At 43.0% G+C, this 20,769-nt stretch overlaps 1 protein-coding gene and 1 long non-coding RNA gene across 4 annotated transcripts; one reads left to right on the top strand and one right to left on the bottom strand.

The window, feature by feature from the left end:
* Nucleotides 1-6,129: 6,129 nt before the first annotated feature.
* LOC144616969 (uncharacterized) lies at nt 6,130-8,544 on the bottom strand. The gene is made up of 3 exons (XR_013556947.2): nt 7,975-8,544; nt 7,776-7,854; nt 6,130-7,623 (listed from the first exon to the last, which is right to left on the bottom strand). It is a non-coding gene; the product is annotated as an uncharacterized LOC144616969 (long non-coding RNA).
* On the top strand, nt 8,544-19,108 carry LOC132695029 (uncharacterized). Of its 3 annotated transcripts, XM_078450359.2 has the most exons (5): nt 8,544-9,280; nt 11,667-11,701; nt 14,943-15,022; nt 17,382-17,437; nt 18,794-19,108. In XM_078450359.2, exon 1 carries the CDS (start codon nt 8,562-8,564, stop codon nt 8,880-8,882), a length of 321 nt encoding a protein of 106 aa, XP_078306485.1. In that variant the 5' UTR covers nt 8,544-8,561; the 3' UTR covers nt 8,883-9,280; nt 11,667-11,701; nt 14,943-15,022; nt 17,382-17,437; nt 18,794-19,108. The 3 variants fall into 3 exon arrangements, with proteins under 3 accessions (XP_078306485.1, XP_078306486.1, XP_078306484.1); XM_078450360.2 differs by lacking the exon at nt 14,943-15,022; XM_078450358.2 differs by lacking the exons at nt 11,667-11,701; nt 14,943-15,022.
* Nucleotides 19,109-20,769: the final 1,661 nt, after the last annotated feature.

The raw sequence follows: 20,769 nt of genomic DNA, 5'->3' as shown, positions 1-20,769 counted from the left end.
AAGCATCTCAGTGCTTATCTCTAAAGTAGAATGTCTATTCTCCTTGCAAGTAAACACACTATCATTATCACGTCTAAAACAATTAATAATCAGCCCTTAAAGTCATCGAATATCCCATCAATGATCAGATTTCCAAAGTTTCATACCTTTCATAATTGAATATTTAAAAAATCAAGATCTAAACGAAGTCCGTGCTTTGCAAGTGACCTGCTAGATCTTTTAAGTCTCTTATAAATTATTGGTCCTCCTCCATCTCCTTCTTCCACCCCCCCCCCCACCCCCTTGCAATTTATTTTTCAAGAAACCGGGCTTTTTATCCTAAAGAGTTTCGTCTCTCAGAATTTTGCTGATTATATCCAGGTGGGGGCCGGGGGGGGGCGGGGCGCGCATTTGGCATCTTTTTCTGCCCTCGATTTTCTGTAAATTGGTACTTGGAAGCTTGATCCATATGCATGATTTTTTTTAAGTGTTTTCTTTGGTTTTCATCCCCTTTTTTATTCATTCGGTTGTTACTGAATACCTACTACGTGTCCATCATCACTGGTTGTCATGGAAACAAAGATGCCTCAGGAATTTAGATGAGAATGGAGGAAATGCATGCAAACAGAATTTGAATCAATGTGTTCCGTGTTTTTTAAAAAGTGTGAAATAGCTGCTCAAGAAGCCCCAAAGAGGTAACAAGTAGCTCACTCAGGAAGGCTCCTTGAGGAGGTGACTTTTGAACTAGGTTTTGAAAGATGAGTAGGAGTTTTCCAGGTAAAAAACGCAGGAAAAGAGGAAGAGGAGGAAATTTCTAATCTAACACATCAGCACAGGTGAAGGTAGAAAATTGTATAAGAAAATAAGTACAACTCAAAGATCTACCTGGCCAAAGTAGGAACACTGAGGGCCGTGTTCCTGAACTGGACAAAATATCTTTAACTCACTCCCCCTATTTCTACTTCAGGAAAATCAGCTGCTAGTTCCTGCCTCCTCAGTCTCTGGAGAAGTTTGTGGCTTTTACAGAGTTGATCTTGCCCAAGGGGAGAAGGAGCAGTGTATGGAAAAGATGCCAAGAGCAGCAGAGAGGAGATAAGAGATGAGAGGTCGGGGGATCTGAGCACTCACAGAAAACTCTGGGTGGTGCCCAGCTAGCCTGGCCTGTGGCTGGGGCCTTTGGCATAATATTTTGTACACGTGTTCTGAGTCAGTCTTTGGGAAGAGGGTCAGGTGGGTGAAGTTTACTCTTGTCATTTCCTCAGCCCCCTTAGCACACTGTTCTCATCTCTTCTTGCTCCCTCCATCACCCAGCCCCATTAATATAAGAGCAGAGTCTGATTCACACCCGAATTAAAATAAAAAATAGAAAAAATAAAACACCTACAAAAAAAAGATATACGTATTCGAAAAATGGGGAAATAACAACCCCGAACTAAAATGAAGAAAAACCCAAGCTTCAGAAATCTATCAGAGTGATGTTCCCTTGAAAAAAACTTCTGTTGCTGAATCATTCTGGTGTGTGTGTGTGTGTGTGTGTGTGTGTGTGTGTGTGTTTTGGTAACTAATTGCAAATGTGACTTTATGTGAGCGAGAAGTCTGGATTCCATCCACAGTGGAAGTCCATAGTTCTCTGTGTAAATGCTCGAGATCAGCATTACTTAATAATACAGGGCATTATTGGGGCGCCTGGGTGGCTCAGTCGGTTGAGCAGCCGACTTCGGCTCAGGTCATGATCTCGCGGTCCGTGAGGGCTGTGAGTTCGAGCCCCGCGTCGGGCTCTGTGCTGACAGCTCGGAGCCTGGAGCCTGTTTCAGATTCTGTGTCTCCCTCTCTCTGACCCTCCCCTGTTCATGCTCTGTCTCTCTCTGTCTCAAAAATAAATAAATGTTAAAAAAAATTTTTTTTTAAATAAAAAATAAATAAAAAAAAATAATACAGGGCATTATTGGATAAGCATATCTGATAAATGTCTGGGACACTTTGGACAAGGTTTAAAGTCATTTTTTTCTGGGTAAAGACAGTCTACTAAAGATAGAGAATGGACTGTATTCACTTTTTCAAATTTTCTAGGTATGTTTTGACTTTTGCATATTAGCATAGGTTGCAATACTATGCATTACTATTTCAAGTCTATCTTACTCTACGGAGCACTTTATGAAAGCTAGCAATAATTTTTACTTCAGCCTGAAAGGTGGGTTTGTTAATTTAGAAAAAACCTAAGTAAATAATGTTTCATTTTGTGCCATAGCTCTCCTTGTCCTTGTCCTTTCCCACCGATACCCTCCTAGATAACCCAAAGATACTATGCGGACAACAGACGCTGTGACATAGCTCTTTTCTTTTTTCCCTACGGTGTTCAGTTCTCTTTATAAATATTGCTTCATCTACCTTTATTTTAGACAGTGACTTATGGAATAGTCATAGGAACTTGTCTATAGTCCCTCAGAACTAGAAACAGAGCACAGAACTCTTGCTCTTGACTTTTGACGCTGACTACTGGACCCTAGAATCTTCTGGAGTGCTAAGGGATGCTGATAGCTCTCATGGTCCAGCTCTCATTTCCAGACATACTCACATGTGAATCTCAGGGAAACAGAGGCCCAGGGCATCCTTTACCCCAAACTTCTAAGAGGCTGTGGGACAAGCGATAGGAAGACTCTGGTCAGAAGTCTGGGTTCCAATCCTGGTTTTGTCACTAATTAGCAGAGAATCCTTTGGCAAGTTCCTCTTTCCAGGCCTTGCTGGGCCATGGACGAGATGGTCTTCAAAGGTTCCATCAGATCTCAGATCTCAGTTGTCAGGTACAGCAGACTGTTTCTCAAGATAATCACTAAGTCTCTTCTACTTCCCATTTCCTGACCTTTTAAGACAATAATTTACCTAATAATTATACTAAAATGCACACATTTTGACAAATGTATACACCTATGTGTACACCACCACAAAGTATGGAACATTTCTCTCAACCCCAAAAGTTCCCTCATGCCCTTTTGTTGTCAGTCACCACCCTCCAGCCCCAGGCAACCAGCGATGGCTTTCTGTCACTCTAGATCAGTTTGCCTTTTCTAGAATTTCACATAAAAAGAATCATGCATAATGTACTCTTTTGTGTCAGTTTTCTTTCACTCAGCATAACCACATCCTTTTTGCAATGCGCCTGGACCATTCTCGCATCAAGAGTGAAGTCTACTTCCCAGTCTCTTGAATCCATGCTGGCCCTCTGACTTGCCTTGACCGATAGAATACTGTGAAAGTAACGCTGTGTGGTCCCTTTCGCACCCTTGAAAGACAGCCGCCGTGCGAAAATGCTTGAGCGAGGCCACTGAATTATGTGAGACCACATGGAGAGAGAGAGAGAGAGAGAGAGGCATGTGGAGAACCGGACACGTGGATGAGGCCACCTTGGATCGCCAGCACCAGTTGGTGCCCCAGTAAAGACCACATGGAGCAGAGAAGAGCCGTCCTCACTGAATTCTCAACCCACAGAATCATGGGCAAATAAAATGGTCTTTGTTTAAGCCACTACATTTGGGGGCTGGCTTGAAACACAGCGATAGTTAATGGAAATGATTGAGTCTGCTGCCCTGTTTTCTTTAAAGGTGCATCAGATTTCTTTCAGACTCTAGGACTATTTGCTAGCTATGCAAATATTTTACCTTTAATCGTTTCTACTTCTCTTACCCCCTTTTCTTTTTTTAAGATGTTTGTTTGTTTGTTTATGAGAAAGACAGCACATGCGCATGGGAGAGAGAGTGTGGGAAAGGGGCAGAGAGAGAGGGAGACAGAGAATCCCAAGCAGGCTCCAATATGTCAGCACAGAGCCCAACATGGGGCTCAGACCCACAAACCATGAAATCATGACTTGAGCCAAAATCAAGAGTCAGATGCTTAACTGACTGAGCCACCCAGAAACCTTCTTTTATTCTTTTTTTTTAACTGAGATATAATTGACATACAACGTTGTATTTGTTTCAGGTGTAGAACGTAATGATTCAATATTGGTATATACTGTGAAATAAAATGATCACCGTAATAAGCCTAGTTAACATCCATCACTACACACAGTTACAGATTTGTGTGTGTGTGTGTGTGTGTATGTGTGTGTGTGTGTGATAAAAACTTGTAACATTTACTCTCTTAGCAAGTTTCAAATAACCCATACAGTATTATTAACTATAGTTGCTATGATGTACATTACATCCCCAGGACTTACTTATTTTATAGCTGGATGTTTGTACCTTTTGACCCCCTTCATCCCTTGCCCCCCACCCCCAACCTCTGGCAACTACCACTTTGTTCTCTATTATGAACTTGGGTTTCTTGGGTTTTGTTTTGTTTTTAGATTCCACATATGAGCGCATACAATATTTGTTTTTCTCTGCATGACCTATTTCACTTAGCATAATGCCCTCGAGGTCCATCCATGTTGCTGTCTTGCTCCCTTTTCGTGTTATTCTTCCCTCAAGTATCATAAACTGCACTAAATTCTAACTACCTAACCCTGTTACTTCGATGGACTGGAAAACTGTAGGGTGTTTTGTTGATGGTGTTGTTTTAGATTTCACTTCTGCGGTGTTAAAGAAAAAAAAATCTCAAATTCCTTCCCTCTTCCCTTCGGATCCACTGTCTGGCATTTGATTTACAGCATGTTCTAGAGAAAAGAATGCAGAGTTTGGGAGCTGAGAGCACTCACTTCATACCTAATGAGCTGTATGGTTCGGGGCAAGTTTGAAAGCTTCCTGCACCTGATTTTCTCCATGTAAAATATTTCATGGGCTGGTAGAGAGAAGATAAACTGCCAAAACAGATGGGAAAGTTATTTGAAAGCAAAAGGATTTTTCATTTCCATAACTCTGACAAGGCCCTCTGCAATGGTATTTGTATGCCTTCCAAGTGTCACGTTCTCTGTTATAGGATTAAACATGCAAGATACATTCACCTACCTATCACCTGGAAGACAAGATCAACACTCTTTCTGCCTTATGGCTTCTTGTCAGGAGAAGTGAGAGATGTGCCCGTGTGTGTGTGTGTGTGTGTGTGTGTGTTTTACTTTGCTATTCGTCATATAATGTTCTGTCGTGGGCCACTATGACTTGTCAGGCAAAATCTGGTGAAGGAAACATTCTCCTGAAAGGGTGAAAGCTGAGGTTTACAGGAAGAGATGTATTGGTTTGTGGGGGACTTAACTATAAGGCTTAAGACTTTTAGAAGCCACCCCTAGCAAAGAAAGAATTAGGGGAGTCCCATCTCTCTCCCCAAATACAATTCTAAATCAAAAATCATATAAACCATAAAATAAAGGGAAAGAAGCCCCCAAAGTTTCTGATTTGCACCATGACAGTGAAGTTCGTAGTTTTGTTTGAAATAAATTCAATCTTTCTGGTTTTTCTCCTTTGTGTCATGGTGCCCTTGTTTTGGGGGCTGTTATCAGCAGCAGTAGTATCACCTGTGACCTTGTTAGAAGGGCTCATTCTTGGGCCTTCCCCCTAATCCACTGGATCAGAAACTCAGGGTGTAGGACCTAGCAACCTGTGTTGTTTTTTTTTTAACAAGCCCTTGCGGGTGATTGTGAAGTGTTACAGTTTGAGAATCACTGCCTTAGATACTTGAGTTGTCCACTGCTCTGTATGTCACACTGGCTTTCATTCACACTTCCTGAGAGCTTTATAAAAATGCAAGTGTTGGAACTCTCCCCCCACTGATTCTAATTCATTGGTCAGGGGTAGGCCGGAGAAGCCAGTATTTTTTTAAGCCTCCCAGATGATTCTACCATGCTAACCAGGGTTGAGAGTCACTAGCATGTTGGGGACAGTTCCAACCCCTAGATTTGAGCAACCGGTAGAGGAAGGCGAGGAAAGATGGGGAGGACGGAGAGGTCTGCTTCCTCTGTTTAGGTGAAGAGAATGAACAGGAATATAGGATAGCTCAGAAGAATGTTTAAGCGTGTTTGAACTACAACACATTAAAGTGTGAAGTAGGGAAAGCCATAGTTAGTAGTTAAGGCATAGTCTTCAGGGAACCTTTGGGCCAGTAAGCATTTTAGTCTGAACGAAAGGAAGAACATTTAGAGAAGATTGCTGCAAAAAAGCCGAGCTAGTACAACTATGATAATATAGGCTTGAAATTCCTTCTGGTACTCGGTTACGCGCTTAGAACCTTGTTATACGTTCATGTTCTGAGTCTCTATATTAACATTCAGTTTACTCCTTAAAAAACACAATCGGGGAAAGGAACGCCTGTGTTCTTAAAATTTTAATATTGCTATTCTCCATATCATGTTTTATTATATGCTACCATAAGACTGGTCTGGTCAGGTGCGGGCAGGCTAGGTGAAGGAAACATTCTCATAGAAGGGTGAAAGCTGATTGGATGGTAATTATCTTCACTTGTATAATAGCCGATTGAAGGAATGCAGGAAAGTCATTTTTAAACTATTAAAAACGATAGCCATAAAAGGAAAATTTGAGAGATGGATTTTTTTTTCCTTTGGCCAAAAGTTAGGTTTTTTAAAAGGACTTGATTTTTAAAAGATGTAGTGAAAGGATGGAAGGGGTTTGGAAGTGGAACAACATATAACAGGGGAGAGAATTTGGTCTGTTTTTCCCCCACTGCTATATCTGCAGCATCTGGAACAATGCTTGATACATAACATTCAAAAAATGTAGTATACTTGTTGAACGCATGCATGAATGATCTCCCAGGATACTTCCAGTCTTGCATACCAGGATGCCATGATTAGTTGATGCCTGAGGCACCGAAATTAGAAGATCCTAAACTTACTCTTTATGAAGAACTTTCCAACCCGTCCGCTATACTCTGACAGGTATTATAAACTTTCCTAGCCAAGGTGTGGTCCTTTCCTAATCAAAGTTCCAAAGAAAGGAGGTTGAGACAGTATATTTCCTAAGGAAATATACTGGCTATTCTGCTTCTCTTCACTCTCAAGCACTCCATTTTCATTTTCTTCGACAAGAATCCATCAGTTATGAATCAGCAGCCTGGGGGGCCATTTTTGAAAGGATGTTCAGGTACAAAAAGGATTTAGTCCAGGTATAAAAAGGATGTTCAGGTATAAAAAAGGGATTTAATTTTCATGTGAAACACATTCCCCACATGTGTACCGTACATGACCTAGACACTCCGGAACAGAAAAATATTTACGGAACGTTGACACGTATCTCGTGTTCTGAATGTCCCAAAGCCCCGTGTCGTGCTCAGCAGACAGGTGAGCATGTGCCGAGGGTTACATAGGAAAAGAAAAGGACTTCCATGTTCCCCACAGATTTTCGGGAGGCTCCCCTCACTCTCACAACCAATCCCCAGAATGGAGGGAAAGCGTCCTGGAAGCGCGAGCTCATTTATTTTCTTGTTCTTCTTTGGAAAATGGAACGGCGGTATGACTCTCTCTTGGCTGTCCTTATCAATTGTCGTTCCACAACGAAAAGGGTGGGTTTGAAGACATGGGTGCTCCTTGCGTGTCGGGCGGCTTTTGGTTTCGTGTTCCTCTTCCCGGTATCTTTAAAAAATGTGTCACGTCTGTTTCTTAATTGCCGATGTCAGTAAATAGTCACAAAGCCTCCAGTACTTTGCCAGGTACTGTACTAGGCTCCAGGGAACAACAGGACACAGCAACCCCCAGCTCTCCTAGGTTTGTATCAGGTGGGGAGAGAACCCAATAAATATGTGAAATACACATTATCAGGTGGTTATAAATGCTGTGAAGAGAAAGAAAAGGAGGGGTGTGGGAGATAAGCAGAAGTTGTAAATTTTTGGTGCTATCAAAAAAATACTCTTACTTCCTTCCCTCTTTTGTCCTTGCAGGTGGCGGACCGGAAGCCCCTTTCTTGGGTCTAGTTGCCTCTCGCCTTCTCCCACCTGGCATTTGCAGTGGATGTTCATAAAAATCACACGATTATGGGATTTCCCCCCCCCCCCCAAACTTTAACCTCCCACAGCCCTGCCCCCCCCCCGCCCCGCCTCCCTCCACACCCTCACCCGGGGCTGTTTCTGGTCGGAGGCACCAGGGTGGATTCAACAAAACAAACCATCCGTCCGTCCGTGTGAGCATCGCCCACCTCCACAGCTTTCCAATTCAATTATTTCTGAGACAGCAGAGGCCGTTTAAGGATTCAAAAAGCACTCGATTACATTAAAAAAAAAAAAAACAACTAGAAAAGCTAAAAAATAAAATATTAAAGGAGATCAAGTAAGTTAAGGCGGCTGGCAGCTCTTTCCTGCGGCCGACACTCAGGCTCCCATTCGAATGAAAAAGGTGGGGAGGAAAATGCAGATTTTGTCCTTTCTTTAATTGATATGGGGAAAAAAAAAAATCGCCAGCGGTCCCCTGCGCGGTCCCCGCTGAGGGCGGCCGGGCGGCCATTCAGGAGAGGCCGTTTCGCAACAGCTCTTTTACTGCAGACAAAGCCTCCTTGTAAGTCCCTCTGCTGCCCCCGAATAACCACGTTCGGAGTAAGAAAAATAGAGCTGCTGCGCCCGTCAGGCAGCCAGACAATAGCGGCGGGCGGGCCGCTCCACGCCACAGGGCAAAACACCATCATCTTTGTCTCCACTGCGTCCCTGAGATGAAGTCTCCAGATACTATCGTAGCGACGCGGCCGCGGAGGGGGAAACGACCGCGGCCCGCCGACCTCATCCGTTCCCTTCTGGGGGCAGGGCCGCGGCGGCCACCTCTGGAAGCGGAGGCCCGCGCGCTTCGCCGTCGCCCCTCGGGCGGAGGAGGCAGCGCGGCGGCGTCGCTTGGCGCCGCGCCCACGCCGACGACCCGGCTCCCGCGCCCGGTGGCCGAGGCGGGAAGTAGCGCCGTCCGCGCGCGGAGGGAAACGCCGGGGCGGCGCGGGGTGAAGCGCCCAGGCACGCGGCCCGATCGGCGGCCCGCGCGGTGACGCGGCCGTGGCGGTAGCTGCGGCCGCCCCTCCGCGCCCCCCGGAACTCCGCGGCGGTGCCGCCTCCGCTCGTGGAAGTGGCCGCGGCGGGCAGCTCAGCGGCAGCCGGCTGCTCCCCCGAGGCCGGCGGCTGGGCCGGGGGCTCCGACCTCGGGGAGCCTCCGCTCGGCCTCAGTCCCGAGCTGTCCGGCCCCAGCGTGTGCGAGGCCAGGCCCCATCCGCCCCCTGGAGCTGGACGGCAGGTGCCGCAGGTCGGGCTCCGGAGCGTGGTGTGCGGAGCCGCCGGGGGCTGACCGACCGGCGGGAGTCGGCCTGGGGCCCCTCCCCAAACTCCACGGCTGGGCTCCCTGAGCCTTGGGCCCCTCCACGGTGAAGCAGGATGGTTGTGAGCATTCCAGGTGAGATCATGCAGGTAAACATACCCGACCCTTAGCACACATGGTAAGTTCTCCAAAACGGAGGCAAGAGGGACGTACCGTTAATACATGCAGCAACATGGACGGAGCCGAAAAACCTTGTGCAGTGGGGGGAAAGGTAAACACGAATGGCCTCAGTCTGTATAATTCTGAATGTGACATTCTGGAAGAGGCAAAACTGTGGTGACGGAAAGCAGTTGCCTGGGATGGAACAAAGGAGCGGATGGGAACTTTTGGGGGTGATGGAACAATCCCACATCTTCATAGGAATGAATGGTGGGTGTAAGACATGTAGTTGACGTTTATCGCGCCGTAGCCTCCAAATGGGTGAATTGTATTATATTCAAATTACACCTCAAGAAAGGGGGAGAAAAGAGTTAAAGTAGCGTCGAGGGAGAGTGGAGGAATGAGGGACACGTTGGCTTACAAAATCTGAGACCTAAAATGTGTGCTCTCTCTGAATTGAGGGACTCCTCCTCCCCTAAGAATCAGTGAACACCACCACTAGGAATAGGATACCAGACCCAGTTTCTGCAACTCCCCAGATTTGCTCAGTACCCGCCCCCCCCCCCTCCAGCCCCCTTAGCCTCTTGCTCAAATGCAGAGGCCTGGCCTCTGCTTCTGTGGCTTCTTGGGACAGCAGCCCTCTAGTTAAGAGTCAGGCTTCAGCGCTGCCTCTCTCATACCTGGGTTCTGATGGTAGGAGGCTCTGGCTCCTCCCATCAGTCCTAGATTCCGGTGAAAAACCTTGAGGTTCAGCATGCTCTTGCTTCCCAGGCAGTAGCCTGCAGAGGTCATGTGGCATACCCAGGAGAGTGGGGGCATTGGAGCCCCATGAGGCAAACTTGCACCAAACAGGACAGAAAGCAAGAAATAGGCAGCATGTAAACTCCTATTTTTCCATAGACAGACGATCTCAAGATAGGATGGCTTTGTATGGTTTGTCTGGAAGCCCTCCTTTGGGACTGAGCAGTCAGCTGTACTTTCTTGTGAAGTTGTCTTCAGCCCAGTGATGTGCTGCCTTGTATTTGCTTTCTTTGCATTTCCCCTAGCCCTTGCTGCCCTGGGATTGTACCTCCTAATAAAATCTTAGCACTTAAACTTGGCCTCAGGCTCTGCTTTCTAGGTAATCCTTCAGCAGCATTTAGGCTTTAGGTCTGTGCTTTACTGAAAATTTCACAGCCACAGTAACAAACAAAATTGAGGTTATTTTTGGCTCTGGCTTACTGTCCTGTTAACCCTAAATTGTTTTAAAAGGCAACCAGTTAAGACCAATACTGAATACATAAATTTATATATACACGCCTCTGTTTGAAGTCCATAGAGATAAAAGTTTGCTTTTTCGTTTAGTGGTTCCTTAATGTCTCAAGAGCAAATTCCTAGAGTACAGTCACTTATATGTTTTAAACATTTGGAAGCTTAAAAAACTTAAAATGCAAGTAGGTGCAAAAGAAATATATATATATATACACATACATACAATGTATGTATGTGTATATATATGTATACATGTATGTATACGTGTATATATATACCTACACGTATATGTATGTACACATATGTACATATGTATGTATACATATATATAAACATGTTTTCCATCATGATCATAAAATTGTTCACTGGGGGTGTGTCTAGTTATATGTTTTTGGTTTATTCGTAAAGCCATGTTCTGTCTTACCTAAAATTTTATGTAAAAGCCTTTAAAGCAATTTTTTCAGGAATGCTTTCAAAACAGATTTTCTTTGCATTATTTTAAATATTGAAGACTTCAATAAGTTTGCATTTTTAATGATAACAGCCACTTGCTTTTGGCCTGTTTATTGCAACTCTGTCAGACCTTTCTGTTTCCTCCGACCTGCCTTGCCAACCATCTGTAACTTGGTCAACAGTTATTTGAGATGGGACTGGCCAGGTTCATCCTTTAAAAAGGACATTTCTACCTTCTTGACCACAAAATTCTTCCTTTCCTGGCCATTTAAATACTGTTACATAATCTACAAACACGTGGATCTGGTGATCTGCTACGTATGTTGGCAAAGGTCACACCTGCAAATCTGCGTTTCTCTAGGCACATTATTTTTTATTACTTCTTTTTATTGCTTATAATCTGGCCTATCAGAGTGTTAAAAGTTGTTTTAAAAAAATGTTCTGCCTTCATCTACATCATCATAGTGAATTGACTTTTGCAGAGAACACTTTGTCATCCTTTCATGTGAACACTTTTTAACCTTTGCATTTGAAATATCTACTTTTTTATTTGACGCTAACTTCAATTACAAGCAAGTAAGAAACCAGGCTGACGCGGAAGGCGTTTAAACACATTTTCACCAAACGAAAAATCATTTAAAAATATCTTTGGTTACAGATTGCCGTGTGAGAGGACATCCCATTAAGCAAATGGTGAGAGCTACTCTTTAAATCCTGTCACTTGATTCTTTTCAAATTTATGAGGGTAGATAATGTTCTAGCAAAAGCAAATGTACTGGTTTTATATGTACAAAGAGGTGTTGGCCCCTTCAGAATAGGCCACAAGCTTGCTGCAATTGTATTTCCATTAGTCAAACATTTAAAAAATTCTTTAGAAATTTGCCACAAGGGACGGAGTCACATTTTTTTAAATGCCATCATCACATCAGTGATAGAAAAACTTCCTCCTCTAAGAGTAGATTTAATTGTTAGAAATACCCAAAAGTCCTTTGAAACTATACCAACCTTAGTAACGCTGTTTAGCAGGGGGAAATCCAACAAGAACGAATAGAAATAAGTGAACTTAGTAATACTTACAAAAAATTAAACTTTGAGAAAAGGAGAATTAAGGAAGGATTGAAGGAGAAATCAGTGAATTAGAAAACAAAAAACAATTATGGAATCAATTCTAAAAGTAATTTCTTAGGAAAAAAAATGGGAAGAAAGAGAAATATCTGGCAAATCTATTTAATAAAGAGAAGATACAGATTTTTAAGAAGAGAAAGATATAATAGCTGTGGAAAAATTTTTGGTTTTGTTTTTTAATTATATGAGAATACTATGTATAGTTAGCTATGAGCTAATACATTTTTTTCTGGAAAAACATAAATCACCCAAACTGAATCAAGAAATAGAAGAAAATAAGTAGATCAGAATTGGAGAAGAAATCAAATAAGGCTCAGCCCTGTAGGCAAATCATTGCAAATTTTGAAGGACTTTCTAAATGCATAAAGATGTAAAAATTTAACCCGTTTTATGAAGCAACTATAATTATTGTAAAGCCTATCAAATATTACAAAAACACTCAAAAAATACAAACTCATATGAAATTCAATGCCAAATTCTCCTTGAATATATGAGCAAATTAGGGGCATCTACCTGGCTGGTTCAGTTGGTAGAGCGTGCAACTCTTGATCTCAGGCTTGTGAGCTCAAGCCCCAGGTTGGGTGTAGAGATTACTTAAAAAAAATAAAATCTTAGGAAAAAAAAAGAAAGTTAAATAAATTCAATGAAGTTCATTTTTAACATGGTCAGGTAGCTTTCATTCTAGAAATGTGAGGAATTTTAATAATAGGAAAATAATAGAAATAACATCATACATTTAGGTCACAGATGAAAAACATCCTATCTTAATAGATGATAAAAGTCTTAACACTTCTGATTAAAACAACAACAAAAATTTTAAAAACGTCTTAGTAAATACTAAATCGATAGCCAACATCATATCCTTTAATAAGGTTTTATAAAAATAATAAAGCTAATGGTAAGACATCCAAATTGTAAGGAAGAGGGGAAAATGTAGAGTTAACTCCTCAACCTCCCATTCCCACTCTTCATTCTCCCTCCCCGAGGTGACCTCTATTAACAGTTTCTTACATATCCTTCCAGAAAGTTTCCTGGCACATAAAAGTATCTGACCATCCCCTTTGAAAAAAAAAAAAAAAAAACCAGAATCATACTCTACATATTGTTCTGCACTTGCTATTTTCATTGTATAAAGTACCTTGGATATTTTTCCACATCAGCTTATAGGTCTACCAAAATTTTTCATAAAGCTGGGCATTATTATGTGAATATGCCATAATTTTTCATTTACCTATTGGGGAACATTTTGTCTATTTTCTAGTTTTTCACAATTATATACAATTACAGTGAACATTCTTAAATATCTATACCCGGGGCGCCTGGGTGGCTCATTCAGTTAAGCGTCCGACTTGGGCTCAGGTCATGATCTCGCGGCTTGTGAGGTCGAGCCCCACGTTGGTTTCTGTGCTGGCAGCTCAGAGCCTGGAGCCTGCTTTGGATTCTGTGTCTCCCTCTCTCTGCCTCTTCCCCAGCGCGCGCTTTGTCTCTCTCTCTCTCTCTCTCTCTCTCTCTCTCTCTCTCTCTCTCAAAACTAAATAAACATTAAAAAAAATCTATGTCCATTGGTGATATAGGATTAATGCTTAGCAGTGGAATTGCTGGACCCATTTTTGGATAGATATCTCCAAATTAGCATCCAGAAAGGCTAGATTAATTTATAATTGCACTAAAAGTGTATGCAAAAATGTTGATAATTGTTGAAGCTAGGTAATGGGCACATGAGAGTTCATTTTAGTATTCAGTCTACTTTTATGTGTCTTTTAAAATTTCAGTACTTAATGGTATGACAAGAGGTATGAAGATGCCTGCTATTAATACTGTTCTTTAAAATTATGCTAAAATAGTTCTATAATAAGACATGAGACAGAAATAATAGGTAAAATACTGAAAAGCAGAAGAAAATTTACTTTTATTTGCAGATGATACTTTTGCCTAGAAAACTCAAGAGACTTGATTGAAAAGTTCTTATTAAAAATAGCTATTACCAGAGCGCTCGGGGGGCTCAGTCAGTTAAGCATCAGACTTTGGCTCAGGTCATGATCTTGGGGTTCGTGGGCTCAAGCCCTGTGTCAGGCGCTGTGCTGACAGCTCAGAGCCTGGAGCCTGCTTCGGATTCTATGTCTCCCTCTCTCTCTGCTCCTCCCCCACTCACGCTGTCTCTCTCTCAAAAAATAAGCATTAAAAAAATTTTTTTAAATAACTTTTAAAAGTTACAAATCAGTAACTTTTCCAGTGATCCAGCAATAACCTGTTGGGATATATGTACATTTTTTTAAAGACCCCATTTACATATAAATAGTATTGACAGGAACTAGAAGGGATCTATACCAAAGAAGAGAAAAAAACCACAAAAACAAAAATATTTGAGTATATTGAGAAATCTATTATGCTTCTAGATAAATGTATCTATTCCTTGGGAGAAAAAAAATATCGATTAGATGGTCACTTCCTACTAAACAAATACATCCTAGATGGATTAAAGAGACAAATGTGAAATGAAGCTGTAAATGAACTAAAAATCTAAGTGGATATTTAAGTGATTTTTTTTTGATGGAAAAAGCTAACCACAAAACAATGAAGATATCCTATAGATACATTTGCTTAAGCATTGAGAACTTCTATATGTCAAAAATGATAAAAGTACTAAATAATAAGTTGAGAAGTAGAAAGGCATTTGTCATAAATATCATAAAGTGGCAGAGTTAGTATTTGCACAAAGGTCCTTAAAAGCCTTTTCAAAGAAGAAAATCCCAACACTTTAGGCGACAGTAGCATCATTGTATTATGAGTTATGTGCTACGTATTACAGATTCAGATGGAACCACTTTGAGGAAGAAAGTTCATTTGGAAGAATCATCCCATTTTCAGAAAGCCAGGTTTTTGTTGTTTGTATGTTTTGTTTGTTTCCACGTCATTTCGTGTGATGATAGTTGGATTACAAATGCTTTTTGCTCCAGTTTCTTTTTCAAAAGCATCCCTGTCTCCTCTGATAGATACTTTTACTGTCCCCATTTTCCAGAGTAGGAAGGGTTTATCTTTGTGGCTTTAAGTACAAATAGGCAGCAACTGAAATAGCAAGATAAACAAATCATTCAAAATAACGTCATCAGAGGAGAAGCCAAGGCGAGTGAACAGGACTTAAGAAAGGGGCAAAAGTTAAAAGTGCCTGCCAGTTACACGTGTGCTCAAGATTCTTACGTCCTGCCCCATCCTTAGCTGTCTCGGACCATGCCCAAGGGATATAGCCTGGCTTTCCGCAGTGCCTAAATGAGGACAGGTCCCGAAGGCCCAGGGCTGGAGAGAGACGAAGCTGTGTGGAATTAGCTGATGCCTGCATTTGTGCTGACACTTACCGGGGCTTAAAACCGGGACTGTTCCAAGCATGTTCTGACCTTGTAATACGCAGGAGTTGTCTCCTGTAACCATCACCGAACAACCCCAGGATTTAGGTACATTTATGATGTCCAGTTTTCACATTAAGAAACTGGAGCGCAGGAAAGTTACGTAGCTTGCTAAAGTTCTCATAGCTAGAAAATGGTATTTGAACCCGGCAGTTGGAGCTGGAGCCCAAGGTCCGTGGCCAATGTAACCATGTAGAAAGCCCTTTCATCCACAGGAGCTCATTTGACCCTCACAACTTTGTGAGCTCAAGAAAAATTCTCCCCAGTTTACACTAAGGCCGTGGGAAGCCAGAAATGGGTTATTGGAATTAGTAATTTTTTTTTTTTTTTTTTTTTTTTCCAGTGATCTTAAAGAAGCTGACAGCAGAGCTTGGATGGGCATGAGATAAGAAATGACTGCAGGGGAAACAAGCCTTAGAAGGCTTGGATCAGGGAAAGAAATGGCCTGGACTTGTAGAGGAAGCACAATCTGCATGGATGGGAAGGGGGCTGGGGACAGGCCAGGGGAGGTTATCCTGAGCCCAGGCAGCTCCGGAGCCCTCAGGTTCATAAGGATGCGAGGTGATAAACAGGGAAAGAAATCACACCCATCGTGTGGAACTCGTCTACCCTTCCGGCAAGACTAGCTCCCTACTCCACGTCACCGTTTGTCTAAGAATCCTGTTGTTAATTTATGCCTCTGTTTATGTACGTGGCCTTTGCCGGTGCAGGTAACAAGCTAGGAGTTGTGGAAATCGCCAAACACAGCGTCCATTGCACGATAGGATTTTCACCTAGTTTTTAAGTACCATCATGACCACAAAGTTTAGACAAATAGCTTTAGAATTTCCTTACATATAAGCAAAATAGTATTGGTTAACTTCTGAACTCGTTGCTTGCTTTTTGATTACATTATTTTCTTTTTCCTGCAATGTTGTGAATACAAAGGAACTTGACAAGAAACATGCATGTCCTGAGAAACTTTAATAAAATAATCCAGTTAAATGCCCTGGAAGTCTATTTAAAAGCAGAAAAATAAAGAATTATTTTGCTATATGACTGTCACCTACTCACTTATCTGCTGGGGAGGCGGGGCAGGGGCAGGGGCGCCTGGGTGACTCAGTCGGTTAAGCATCTGACTTCGGCTCAGGTCATGATCTCACAGTTCTTGAGTTCAAGCCCTGCGTTGGGATCTGTGCTGACAGCTCAGAGCCTGGAGCCTGCTTCAGATTCTGTGTCTCCCTCTCTCCCTGCCCCTTCTGTGCCCTCTCTCTGTCTCTCTCTCTCTTTTAAAAAAGTAAACATTAAAAAAAAATTTTTTTTAAGTATTTATCTGCTTGTGTTCAAGTCTGAATTGATAGGTATCAAAAAAAGAGAAATACATACTCATTTCACAATATTCTTAAAGGCAATATGCACCATCACCTCCAATGGAAATTCTTTTACCTACTGTAAATTACAGCATTAACCTAAAATTTAATGTAATGTTATATCAGTATCATAAGATTCATCATAAGAACACTGTCCTTACATTTTCTTAAATAAATTTGCATCTAAATCATCTCTCAAAAGTGAGTAAATTCCATGTGATAATCCTTCCAACTTCTCTTTCCTACTCCAAACACACATTCTTGTATAATTTTTGGCCATCAAAATCTTTCGGTGACCTGTAGCAACCAAACAGGTTTCCAGTATTTGATCTCAAATAGTTAAAGATAAAAAATGGGGGATTGTTCAGGCTGAAATATTTGGCTATGCCTCAGGGGGAAAAAATAAAAGGTGCTCTTAATCCACGGTTCTAACAACATTGTTCTGATTTTTTTTTTTTTTATTTTTTTACTGCTGGTGCTGGCATGAATGAAATGTAGGCTGATTCATCTAATGGGAATTTGAATGCTGGTGGAAAACTGTACAGAAAATCCAGGTGAGTTGAAGGAGAAAGAGATCGGGGATCTGCGAGGAAAATTCAGTCCGAAAATGGGGACAGGCTCTGTGAATGCAGGAAACAAACGCAACCGGTTTGGACTCTAGTATTTGAAGCCTGCGAAAGGCCAGGGACCTAGGACCCCAGGATGGGAGAAAAGCCGAGGGTGAAAAGTTTCTGAGCTGACTATTAAATAGATGTAACTCACAGGCTAGTGTGCCCATGTGGGATTTTAATTACTCAGACATCTGTTTGGCGAAGTGTACTACTAAATGGGGATCAAATACAGAGATCAAATTACGTGGGGAGGAGAGTGGAGATGCGAATCCAGACTCAGAAAGGAGAGCTGTCGGCCAGGGAAAGACCAGTCCCGGCTTTACATCTCCCCAACAGAGAAGCAATTATTTTAGATGTGGGGCTGGTTAGCATCTTAGGTCATGAATTTAATTAAATAACCCTCGAGTGGCAGAAAACAGAACAAACCACCGTATTTAACTGTCAGTAAGACATGCTGCAAATAAATGGTCCAGATTCTTCTTCCTTCCCTCCTCCCACATTAGATTTGGTGTAGTTTCTTAAATTCACAACTCACCTCCCTTTCCCAGTCTAGCCCTTCCTTCCCGGGGGCATCCAGTAAGCTCATCGAAGTAGATGGCTTGGGCCAGAGACAAGATTTGACTTCTAACGTTTTCATGATGAGATACTTGGGAAGGTGGAGAGAAGGGACGAGGATTAAGTCACCATTTGAGTTCCTTTCTTGGGCTCCCTGCAAATGGCTGATACTTCAGAGAAATATCCTGGAGTCAAAAGACTCCACGGCCCTTTTGTTGGCAGTTAGCACCTTGGAAAGAAAAGAAGCTGAGGGAGGGAGACTCAAAACAAGTGGTTGGAGCAAGCAGAGAAGAGAGGAAGAGAAGGCATTCAGCTTTTAAAATGAATATTTAGGGGCGCCTGGGTGGCTCAGTCAGTTAAGCATCTGACTCTTGATTTCAGCTCCGGTCAAGGTCTCAGGTTCATGAGATTGAGCCCCATATCGGGCTCTCCCATCCTCTCTCTCTGCCCCTCCCCTGCTCTCTCTCTCTCTCAAAATAAATAAGCTTTTTTTAAAAAAATGAGTATTTAAAACCCACCCTTACTCGGCACTGCCCCTTGCAGTCCTCTGCACGGCTCCATCAGCAGCCCCCTTGCCTGTAGCTGAAGAAAGGGGATTATTTTTAGAGCCTTCACCCGAACTCTCCACTCAGCTGTCCTTCCCACCTCCCGCCACTTTCTTCAGCGACGCCATAATTCTCCACGCAGCCAACTTAGAGACGCTGGTTTCCTCTAACGTGCATTTCTTCTGTTTGCAAATAACAGAAACCAGCTGGAGAGAACCTAAGTAAAAGTGTAAATTTACTGGAAGGATACTTAGGATCTCGTGGAATCCAGGGAAGAGTCGAACAACCACGCCTTCCTCCGGGAGGGTTGGCCCAGGAAGTCCACTGGTTCCTGCAAAGCACTGCCATCAGTGGCTCAGCTGCCACCTGCCACTCACTGTCTCTCTGTCAAATCCGAAATTCCCTGGAGAGTTCGAGACACACACACACACACACACACACACACACACACACACACCCCCCCCCCCGTATGTTTTCAGTCTTGGGCAGTTTAATAAACTCTGAAAATTATCCATTCCTTTGAAACCGGCCCTTTTTGCTATCATTTTAAAGTCCTAAGAAGAGGGGTACCTGGGTGGTTCAGTCGGTGGAGCATCTGACTCAGGATTTCGGCTCAGGCCGTGATCTCATAGCTCACGGGATCAAGCCCCACATTGGCAGCACAGAGCCTACTTGGGATTCTCTCTCTCTGCCCCTCCCCTGCTTGTTGTCTCTCTTTCTCTCCCTCTCTCGAAGTAAATAAAGATGAAAAAAAATAAATACATAAAGTCCCAGGAAGAACTAGTTGAGGCAGTGCTAACTTGAGTGACTGGCTGCCAGTACAGCCAGATTCTGACGCCCAGTGTGAGTGAAGTGACAGCCAGCAGCCCTGACAGGACAGAGCTCGAAGGGAGTGTATTGTTGCTCGGGCAGGCTACTTTTAAAGTGTCCTGGCCCAAGTCCCTGGTGCCAGCATCCAGGGTGGCTCAAGGAACTCTGCAATAATTATTTATTGACCTCCTACTGGGTGCCAGGCAGCCGTGCTAAGTGATACGCTGGATACAAAGATGAGTGGTTCCTGCCTGACCTGATGGTGCTGAAACCCAGACCTGTGTCTCTTGTGTGAACAGCCACCTAAAGACTGCTGGGAGGGGCGCCTGGGTGGCGCACTCGGTTAATCGTCCGACTTCAGCTCAGGTCACGATCTCGCGGTCCGTGAGTTCGAGCCCCGCGTCGGGCTCTGGGCTGATGGCTCGGAGCCTGGAGCCTGTTTCCGATTCTGTGTCTCCCTCTCTCTCTGCCCCTCCCCCGTTCATGCTCTGTCTCTCTCTGTCCCAAAAATAAATAAAAAAGGTTGAAAAAAAATTAAAAAAATAAAATAAAGACTGCTGGGAATAATTTACCCCATGAACAATGTTTTTTTAACTCCCTCCTTCCCTCCCCCCACTCCCACCCCCAGCAGTGGATGAGAAACCCAAAGATTCTGCCCAAGCAGTGAGGACATCTCATTGTAAATGAGGTTAAGATTTCACTGCTCATGTTCAGAGCCTCCATTGGGCTAAATCCTATGAGAACTGAGGTGACTTTACAGGTAAGCACAGCCACGTGTCCTGTATTTGTATGATGTGATTCGGAGGGTATGATGTCGGGCGGGTGTGGAATTACTTTTGGAAATAGAGGACTGATGTTTTCTTCCCCATCTGAGTAGAAGCTTCTGATTAGCAAGAGCTGTTAAGGCCAAAGAGAGGCTAACCGTGGTTGTCTGTGCCAAGCGTCTGAAACTTTGGGTTTAGACCTGAGAAATTTTGATGTTCTGGTTTGGTTCGATTCCAATTTAAACTAGTTGCCTGAGTGTTCTTAAATTTGGCGGGGGGAGGGGGGGTTCAACTTAAGGTGTTTATTTTAAGATGTAGCAAATTATTAAGGCTCATTCTGGTTGCGGGGTGAGGATTTAACTCGGTCGTATTTGTGGTAAGGACATGAAAGGTCTGACTGGAAGATGGCGGCAGCTGGAGAAGGGAGGCCCTTGGCCTTGAAGAGGGAGTAATATATAGGTGGAACACTAGAGTCCATTATAGTTCATCCCTTGTGCTGTTCAGATCCAATTGCTTCTTTTTTCTTTTTTATTGTTGACCCACAGTGTTAGTTTCAGGTGTACAACATAGTGATTCGATCCCTGTATATCTTATGTTGTGC

Source organism: Panthera onca, chromosome B4 (assembly GCF_046562875.1).
Source record: "Panthera onca isolate mPanOnc1 chromosome B4, mPanOnc1 haplotype 2, whole genome shotgun sequence".
Classification (NCBI taxonomy): Eukaryota; Metazoa; Chordata; class Mammalia; order Carnivora; family Felidae; genus Panthera; species Panthera onca.
This window is presented reverse-complemented; position numbering and strand designations above follow the sequence as displayed.